General features: G+C 40.1%; 2 protein-coding genes across 3 annotated transcripts in view; one reads left to right on the forward strand and one right to left on the reverse strand.

The window, feature by feature from the left end:
* Nucleotides 1-9,764, reverse strand: part of rpap2 (RNA polymerase II associated protein 2) — a 12,243-nt gene extending 2,479 nt beyond the window's left edge. The window contains exons 1-12 of the mRNA XM_060867371.1: nt 9,677-9,764; nt 9,536-9,566; nt 8,751-8,865; nt 8,574-8,672; nt 8,419-8,484; nt 8,241-8,329; nt 6,992-7,027; nt 6,329-6,886; nt 5,955-6,234; nt 4,789-4,880; nt 4,569-4,649; nt 1,024-1,092 (exon numbers count right to left, since the gene is read on the reverse strand). Of these exons, the coding sequence (XP_060723354.1) occupies nt 1,024-1,092; nt 4,569-4,649; nt 4,789-4,880; nt 5,955-6,234; nt 6,329-6,886; nt 6,992-7,027; nt 8,241-8,329; nt 8,419-8,484; nt 8,574-8,672; nt 8,751-8,865; nt 9,536-9,566; nt 9,677-9,737 (1,577 nt within the window). The 5' untranslated portion in view covers nt 9,738-9,764. The remainder of the gene's footprint in view (nt 1-1,023; nt 1,093-4,568; nt 4,650-4,788; nt 4,881-5,954; nt 6,235-6,328; nt 6,887-6,991; nt 7,028-8,240; nt 8,330-8,418; nt 8,485-8,573; nt 8,673-8,750; nt 8,866-9,535; nt 9,567-9,676) is intronic.
* glmna (glomulin, FKBP associated protein a) overlaps nt 9,760-10,000 on the forward strand; it is a 10,235-nt gene continuing 9,994 nt past the window's right edge. Inside the window, exon 1 of one of the 2 annotated variants that reach the window (XM_060867353.1) lies at nt 9,760-9,892. The gene's annotated coding sequence lies outside the window, so the exon portion shown is untranslated. The remainder of the gene's footprint in view (nt 9,893-10,000) is intronic. The other variant, XM_060867360.1, reaches the window with a different exon arrangement.

The following is a 10,000-nucleotide window of genomic DNA, read 5'->3' on the forward strand; positions in this document are numbered from 1 at the left end:
CAAAATTCCAATAAAGTTCAAGTCGTAAAACAGGATTGTAAAAGTTTCATTCATAATATTGCATATGCTTGTGTACATATCTTTATCTGTGTGATTAAAATCAAGAAAGCAACTTGCTAATCTCACACACACACACACACACACACACACACACACATTTAGGTGTAATGGCTTTACTGAGTGGGTGTTCCTGCAGAGAAAACAATCCCTGATTTCCTTACAGTCCTGCACTCCAGCTGTTGTTCCATCTCTCACACACACACACACACACACACACACACACACACACACACACACACACACACACACACACAAGGTGGCCATAAACCACAATCAGTCGATAAAGCACCTCACCGGATAAAGACAAAACCCAAACTCAGCTCTGTAATCTGAGCTCACATCAGCCAAGGAACAAGTTCCAGTAACATTTTGAAATAAAATTCCACAACTACGGAAATTTTAAGGAAAACTAATTAAGGAACTCGATCCTGATCGGAGGCAAACGAGCTGATAGATCAAACTCGATGATCTGAAGTCAATATGTTTTGTCGAGTTACGGTTTCAGAGCAAAGTCTCAGGACAGTGTGTACCTGTAGCAGTGAAGGGGGCGGGGCATGCAGGACTGTCAATCAGAAGGAGGCGTGTCATATCGTTTCTCAAAGTTAATAATAATAATAATAATAATAATAATAATAATAATAAGAAGAAGAAGAAGAAGAAGAAGCATCAACAATGTTATATATATTATATAAATTAATAAAATTTCTATAATATAACTAACTATGATTCAAAATAAACAAATACAAAATAAAATGAAAAATATATCATTTCAAAAGATTTAAGTATAAAACAAAGCCATGAATATCGAAAACATCAGAAACAATCTGCAAAAAAAATATATATATATAAATAAATAAATAAGGTTTTTGAATTATTATTATTATTTTTTTTTAACCTTTGTGTATTTCGGACACCTTGTTTTATTTAAGCGTGTTCACAAAATCCAGAGGAACAGAGACTTACGCTAAAAGCAGAACGACGGCAATCAGGGTCCATTCAGGAGGCTTGTGGACGATGTTAACGTTCGTCAGTCTGTAAAAGACGACATCGAAGATTAACCATCGTCAAACATCCCGTAAGCTAACAACTCACGTTAAACTCACGTTAAAAAACACTGAAATAAAATATGAATCGAGCTCCACTAGAGTTGCAAAATTCCGGGAATTTTCAAGGCTGGAAACGTTCCGTGGGAATTAACGGGAATATATGGAAATAAACTGGAAATTAAAAAGAAAATGCAGAGTTGCCTATAACAAGGAACTTAAATGTAGTTAAAAAAAAATCTTAACAGCATAATTTTGTTTAAAACAACAAGATTTCATGCAATTTAAGTTGAATTTGTACCCTGCGTTCCTCACTTGCACACAGCACACTGCTTACTGGAGGGCCATTGAGGTCAAACCCCCTGCAGGTACTTACTGTACATTCTTCCATAACATGCACAGTAACACTTTATTTTAGGGTCATTTAACTAGTTGCTTATTAGCATGAATATTAATAGAATATTGGCTATTTATTAGTGCTTATTAAGCACATATTAATGCCTTATTCTGCATGACATTATTCTACATTCTTAATTGTACCCAATACCTAAACTTAATAACTACCTTACTAACTCTTAATAAGCAGTAAATTAGGAGGGTTACACATACACAGATCATTTGATGACCCTCTCCCCCCCACTCACTCCCCCCGAAATAAAAAAAATCCTCTATAAAATAACGTTTATTACAATTATGACGTTTATTATGTTTATTACAGGCATAATAATGTTTATTATGCTTTTGTGTTACTCAATGAAAGAATCAATTAAAGTTCTACTTACAATTAAATCAGTCAAGACGTCATTTTTAAAATTTGTGTGACCTTGCATGCGTGTCTGCTTATGACCAAACAAAGTGTTTATGTTTGTATATGATATAGTTTATATACATTTCCAATTAATTCCTGTAAATTTCCATAAATTCCCGTAAATTCCCATAAATTCCCGTAAATTCCCATAAATTCCCGTAAAGTTTCCAATTTTGAATATTTCCAAAATTCCCCAGATTAAGTTCCCGTGGAAAGTTTCCGGAAATTTACCGGAAACTTTCTGCCCCTTTGCAACCCTAATCTCCACCCTCCTGACGGACGGACTGATAATTATAATGAAGCGAAATGTAACGATTATGAAATAAAAAAAAAAAGTCCATTTCAATGAAAAAAAAAAAAGTGATAAAATAAATAAATAAATTGATATGAATGATAAAATAATGTGTTTCTTATTTTTCTATTGTAAAATTTAAATAAAGTAAATTAAAAATGAAGGAAAAATAAATTCTAATTTATTGAATATCTTGGTATAAAAACATATAATGAAATAAACATTACAATTGCAACTGAAAAAAAAACCCATTAAGATTTTACTTAATTATTATGTGGAATATTGAGTAAAAAAATAAAATTATATGAATTACTTTTTAATGTATTTATTTTTAATTAATATTTATTATTATTATCAGTATTATTGTTGTTTTTGGTTCACTTATAGATGTTAAAGTTGAGTGCAAAATTTTGTACACACCAGGACTAATCTTAAAAAAATAAAAAATAAATAAAAAATAAAATATTTATAATTGATTTATAGCCAGAAGACACGTGACAAAAGCATGTTAAAAAAAGGTACAGATAACAGAAAAAAAATGTTCAAACAGTGCAAATTAGTGAAAACAGCTTTCCCTGTTGTGTTGGATCAGATCTGGAGAGTAATGAGATCAGAACTGGAGAGTAATGAGATCAGATCTGGAGAGTAATGAGATCAGAACTGGAGAGTAATGAGATCAGAACTGGAGAGTAATGAGATCAGATCTGGAGAGTAATGAGATCAGATCTGGAGAGTAATGAGATCAGATCTGGAGAGTAATGAGATCAGATCTGGAGAGTAATGAGATCAGATCTGGAGAGTAATGAGATCAGATCTGGAGAGTAATGAGATCAGATCTGGAGAGTAATGAGATCAGATCTGGAGAGTAATGAGATCAGATCTGGAGAGTAATGAGATCAGATCTGGAGAGTAATGAGATCAGATCTGGAGAGTAATGAGATCAGATCTGGAGAGTAATGAGATCAGATCTGGAGAGTAATGAGATTAGAACTGAGAGTAAGAAGACAGTGAAAATCTTCACTATTTCTTGGTATTTTTCCTTGGGGATTAATTGTAAACTGGAGAAAGGGTGTAAAAACTTTTGCACCTGACTCTAAGCCTGTTGTTTTTTTTTTCCTCTAGCACAATCTCGGTCAGTGTAGTGGGTCTGTGTAGTGCTCCGCTTTGAGTTTATAACTTTATGCACTTGACTCGTTCCAGTAAAAAGCGTCCGAGGCGACGCGAGGTCACTGACCCGACTCCGTTTCAACACCTCTGATTGGTGTTAAACCTTTGTGTGCACGACTCAGATTTAGTGACCCTTCACGGGAGGAGCAGAATTCCTGGAAACACCTTTGTGAAGTGGCCCTTCAGAGCCACCGTAAATCATCCCCTGAGAGCCGTACACAACTTCCTGTTGACAACGCGACTGTGAGAGACGGCGGCTCGGACATCTCGAAAGCGCAACGCGTCACGGTTATTCTACTTATACGACAGCAATCTGCCAGTGATTAAAAAATAATGAAAACACACCTCATCATTTTTATATTACAACAAGCGAGTTCCTGTTGTCACTTACGTTATAGAACAAGCTGTAAGCTTCCCGCACCGGACTCTTTACTTTTTATATTTATATATTGTAATATATTACTTTACATTGTTTATATAAAATAAAAAAAAATAAACACACATCTGAAGACTTTTCAAACCATAACGTCATCAATAAACATTAGAGTCTGTTGATGAACACTAGCTTCCTGGTTCCTAACTCATTGTTGGTGCCATGACCCGGACAGCTCACTAACGCCTGTCTACCGATTTATACCATTATTTACCAACCGTTTGTAAAGATTTTCTGTACAGTTACTGTATCAATACGCCAAGCTACTTGTGCTGGGCCCTTGAGGAATGTACGTCGCTCTGGTTAAGTTCTCTGGGTTCTTTCTTTAAAACATAGCAGCGAAGGGGAATCTCAGGGATTGAGGGAAGGCCGAGTCTTTTGCTGTTGTAGCCTGGATCATTATCCTGTAACATCACCATGACCAGTGAAGGCCAGGAACCAGTTTAGGGAAAGATAACTTTACATTTACGGCATTTAGCAGACACCCTTATCCAGATTGACTTACAACTGAGCAACTGAGGGTTAAGGGCCTTGCTCAAGGGCCCAGAAGTGGCAGCTTGGTGGACCTGGGGTTCGAACCCATGACCTTCCGATCAGTAGCCCAACACCTTAACCACTGAGCTACGACATCCCTTTAAAACTGGTACATTATTTAAAGTTAAAGGAGAGACAAGAGCCCTGAGTTTGAATAAAAATAAAATAAGCATGCACATTTCCTGGTGCTCAGTTATGGATTTATCTACAGGTCCGATCTACAGAACTCACCTGAAAGTCCGGACAATGGCGTTAATATCATCGATGATCTCGCTCATGGTTACACCCAAAGGCCCGACGATGTCCCTTAAACTAAAACACAGCACAGAACAGCCACTTTAAAATAAAAAAATAAAAAACAAACAAACACAAATGATACTTATCAACAGGATGAAGTCAGCTCTAAAACAGCACATGAACATCGTAAACAGAAACGAACGAGCGAAGTGACCTTCTGCAGAGCTTCTCCACCGCGATGCGTCTCTGGATCGCTCGCTGAGCCTGAGAGTCGACCAGCACCAGCGGAGGGATGTTCTTTGTCTCCTGAACAAACATACAGTTCGTAAACACACACATACACACACCAAAAACTGACATCGTGGTGGGTAAAAAGCCTATTTAATATTCAAAACAATATAACAAAAGTAGGCAACAAAATAGATTATAGTGTAAAGCGCAAATAATAAGAATGACTTCATCCTAATGAGAATTTAGTAATAAATTACATTCATGATTTATCGGTTTAATTAAAGGTGAGAGACGATGACATTATATTTCTAACCAGAGGTGGCGCCAAAAACACTTAAAATACACTTAAAACAGTAGCCCACAAGAATCTAAAACATTCATTCATTCATTCATCTTCTACCGCTTATCCGAACTACCTCGGGTCACGGGGAGCCTGTGCCTATCTCAGGCGTCATCGGGCATCAAGGCAGGATACGCCCTGGACGGAGTGCCAACCCATCACAGGGCGCACACACACACACACACACACACTCTCATTCACTCACACAATCACACACTACGGACAATTTTCCAGAGCTGCCAATCAACCTACCATGCATGTATTTGGACCGGGGGAGGAAACCGGAGTACCCGGAGGAAACCCCCGAGGCACGGGGAGAACATGCAAACTCCACACACACAAGGTGGAGGCGGGAATCGAACCCCCAACCCTGGAGGTGTGAGGCGAACGTGCTAACCACTAAGCCTCCGTGCCCCCCATCTAAAGTATTAAAATAATCAAATTAATAGTAACAAAAAACACACAGTCCCTTCTATTTATATGTAAAAACAAACATGCAAGTGTGTTTATGAAAAAATAAAATAGGTGTCAAGACATTAATAGTGAAGAAAAAAAAAAAAGAATCTTCCACTTCTGCGTTAAAAAAAAAAACAGCGTTTTTGTTGTAATGCACTGGAGAGTCACAGTGTAACCTACAGTAACCTCTCTGTGAAATTTCCACCCACTCCGGTGTCCAGGACTCATACAGGTGCAGTAACTCCTCGTAGTCGTGCACACAGCGCCATCCAGTGGACAATTTTAAATCTCTAAATCGTGTAAACAAATCACACAGGTCATAAATGCTGGAGGTTTGCGCTGTGTTTGCTCACCTCGCTGTGTGCTTCCACCTCCACAGCTTGTGTTTGCACCTCCTCAGGCAGGACACACACTCCTCTATAAAACTCGTGCACTCTGAGCTCCAGCATCTCCGTCTCTCTCTTCAGTGTCTCGTAATCAGGTGCTGCTGCAGAGGTTCCAGCCTCAGCTTCTCCTGAATGCTTCACTTTTTCTACATCTTCTAGGTCATCTTCATCCAGCTCTTCCTCTTCCTCCTCATCACGCTGCAGCTCGGTCTTGCTGTGTGAGGTGTAATCTGGTCCATTGAGGAACCTTACATTACAGATACATTCAGGCATTTGAATAAAATCTTTTATACATATTATCTCATCTCATATCTTATCTCATAACTCGTCTTATGGTTTACCTCATGGTCTCCTCGGTTCTCCACTCCATCAGGGTGTGTGTGAGAGCTCCCAGTATACTGACCGTGACCGCTGGAGCTTCAGCTTTCGCTTTCCCGTGGCTCTTTAGCAGGTTTCGGAGTCCAGCAGCAGTTTTTTTACTCATCCCGACTTGTGAGATATTGAGACTTGTTTGGAGAGAGTTTTGATCCGAAACATCTCTCGAGGTGTCTGAGAGATCAACTTCCTGTAGAAGCTGATTGGTTTCATCCACTGGTACGAAGTCAGTGACTGGTCCAGAGACCTCATGACTGCTCTTCTCTCTCTCAAGCCTCGTGCTTGAGACTCTGGATTCACCAGCTTGCGTTTGGTTTTCTGTGTCCCGTCGGGGCAGATCCCCCCAGTGAACACGCCGCTGCCGTCCAGCCACCACGCTGGACACAAAGCCCTGCTCCTCCTCTTCACTATACTCGCCCTCGCTGGAGCTTCCGTGTGACCCGACAGATCCTGGGATCAAAGTCTCAATGTTTGATTTAGTCACAGTTTTGTCTGATAGCTTCACCTCCAGACCTGATGTGCCTCTGAGCAGAAGGACAGAAGACAGAGCATCATGAGTGCTGCAACCTGCGTAGATACTCACTGTAGTTATCTTACAGAGAGGTGAAAATGAACGAGCATAGACGTACCCATCTCCCTTCTTCAGCAGCTTAACCTCAGGAGGTCTGTACCACAAAAAAGAACCGGTAATCTTTCATTTAAAGAACAAACTTGTACCTTTATGAATAGAAACCCTCAAAATTTCAGCAACATTAAAAAAATTCCACTTCATTCAGAAAACAATTCTGACCAATTCCAGAATTCTCACCAATCCCACACACTCTTAAAGTACATCACCCTGTCCTGAAGGAATTCAGACTAATCCCAAGCATTTCTGAAGGAAATCTCACCAATCCTGTACACTTTCAAAGAAATTCATCCACTTGACAGGTAATTAGGACTAATCCTGCCTGCTCCCAAAAACCAGGAGAGGATCTTTCCCTCTCCGGAAGAAATTTCCCATTAATCCCAAGATCCACCCCCCCTAGGGAACATGGTTAATCAACGTCCTTTCAAGAAGGATTTCTGACCAATCCTTTCCTACAGAGGAATTCTAATCCCATGCTCTCTGGAAGGAATTTAATTCTGACCAGAATGTTTGACTGAACAAAATAAATTATAGCGTAAAGTGCAAATAATAAGAATGACTTCATCCTAATGAGAATTTACTAATAAATTATAGTCATGATTTATCGGTTTAATTAAAGGTGAGAGACGATGACATTATATTTCTAACCAGAGGTGGCGCCAAAAACACTTAATACACTTAAAACAGTAGCCAACAAGAATCTAAAGTATTACAATAATCAAATTAATAGTAACAAAAACACACAGTCCCTTCTATTTATATGTAAAAACAAACATGCAAGTGTGTTAATGAAAAAATAAAATAGGTGTCAAAATATTAATAGTGAAGTGATGAGTGATTATGGGGGCACGGTGACTTAGTGGTTAGCATGTTCGCCTCCACGGTGGGGGTTCGATTCCCGCCTCCACCTTGTGTGTGTGGAGTTTGCATGTTCTCCCCGTGCCTCGGGGGTTTCCTCCGGGTACTCCGGTTTCCTCCCCCGGTCCAAAGACATGCATGGTAGGTTGATTGGCATCTCTGGAAAATTGTCCGTAGTGTGTGATTGTGTGAGTGAATGAGAGTGTGTGTGTGTGTGCCCTGCGATGGGTTGGCACTCCATCCAGGGTGTATCCTGCCTTGATGCCCGATGACGCCTGAGATAGGCACAGGCTCCCCGTGACCCGAGGTAGTTCGGATAAGCGGTAGAAGATGAATGAATGAATGAAGTGATTATGAACCATTTGCATGTAAATAAACATGAGTGCCACTACCTCTCCTCCTTTCTCAGCCACAGCGGGGATTTGGATATCTGGACTTCGAGATATTTCGAGGCTTTGTAGCAGAAATTACTGCAGAAGCACTAAAACAGAGACAGAGTGATGTTTAAGTCATAGAACATTCTGGAAAAAGAGAGAATTTCCATTGTAGTTCCTCCGAAATCTACTCCACCTTTCGCTCGGTGATATCATACACCTTATTGGTCTTGGTACAAATTTTATACTTTTGACTCGGAACCTGGAAGCAAAACAGAACTGTAAACAACACTGGAAATAGGCAACGTAATTTATTTACAGGAAACAGAATTACAAGATGAGGAGTCTTACGTTAGCGAGCGTGTTGGAGCAGACAGGATAGCCGCACATTCTGGCGATGGAGCGCTCCTCCACTGCGTCTCTGTAGTTCGCCGGTGTGATCAGTGAGGTCTAAAGCACACAGAAGCAGACGGCATTACGTCACCGCACCGAGCAAACACAAAAACAGAATTAAAGTCAGATACTTACACAGTCAGTCAGGAAATCCTCAGTCACGCTTTTGTCCAGGAGCCTTTCCACCACCTGAAGAGCTCGGCGCTCTAATTCCAACTTCTCCCTCAGGGTCTCCCTGAAAATCTCCTTCCTGAAAAGAAAAAAAAAACACAATAGAAATTCCAATCGCAAAGTAAAACCAAAAATCTGTCTATCATTCTCTGTTCAGTATGCACTCATTTATGCCTTACTTACTAATCTCTGTATCTTACCATTTAACCATCTATCTCTCTATCCACTAGATGGAGGTGTGTGTGTTAGGTGTGTGTGTGTGTGTTAGGTGTGTGTGTGTGTGTTAGGTGTATGTGTGTTAGGTGTGTGTGTGAGGTGTGTGTGTGAGGTGTGTGTGTGTGTTAGGTGTGTATGTGTATTAGGTGTGTGTGTGTGTGTGTGTGTGAGGTGTGTGTGTGTGAGGTGGGTGTGTGTGTGTTAGTTGTGTGTGTGTGTGTGAGGTGTGTGTGTTAGTTGTGTGTGTGTTAGTTGTGTGTGAGGTGTGTGTGTGAGGTGTGTGTGTGAGGTGTGTGTGTGTTAGTTGTGTGTGTGTGTGAGGTGTGTGTGTGTGTGAGGTGTGTGTGTGTGTGTGTTAGGGGTGTGTGTGTGTGTGTGAGGTGTGTGTGTGAGGTGTGTGTGTGTGTGTTAGAGCAGTAAATCAGTACAGAGCGCAAGACAGACAGACAGACAGACAGACAGACAGACAGACAGACAGACAGATCTCCCAGAGCTGAGTGTGAATAATTAGTGATGAATAAATAAATTATTACCTTCTTGCTTCCTCTTCAGCTGTTTTTACACCTGAAATCATCACAACGCTGCTGTTTAATTCAGAGCCAAAACCAAAGAGACCAAAAAACAAAAACATGATGGTTTATTATTTAAAAAAACAGACATTTACTTCACTCTACCTTTCTTAGCTTTAGATGAACGAGCTCGTTTCTTCTCACCAGCTTCCATGCTTGCTTCCATCAAAACAGAACGTCACTTACTTCCGCCTTCGTCACATTGCTCTACGGCAAGCGCGAAGGGACACAGAAAACCCCGCTGCGTCATATTGAAAAGCGTTGTGCAGCTCGCCGACATTGTGCCGTGTATTTAGGCTTTTATAAGAGTCGTGGATTAAAGTAAGTTTTTTCCCCAATGATATTTACATAGTTATGATCTTTCTATATTTTTGATTGAGTCATTTTAGGAGATATTTATCAGTTTCACGCGCATCAGTCTGACAAGTG

Source organism: Tachysurus vachellii, chromosome 1 (genome assembly GCF_030014155.1).
Source record: "Tachysurus vachellii isolate PV-2020 chromosome 1, HZAU_Pvac_v1, whole genome shotgun sequence".
NCBI classification, from domain to species: Eukaryota; Metazoa; Chordata; class Actinopteri; order Siluriformes; family Bagridae; genus Tachysurus; species Tachysurus vachellii.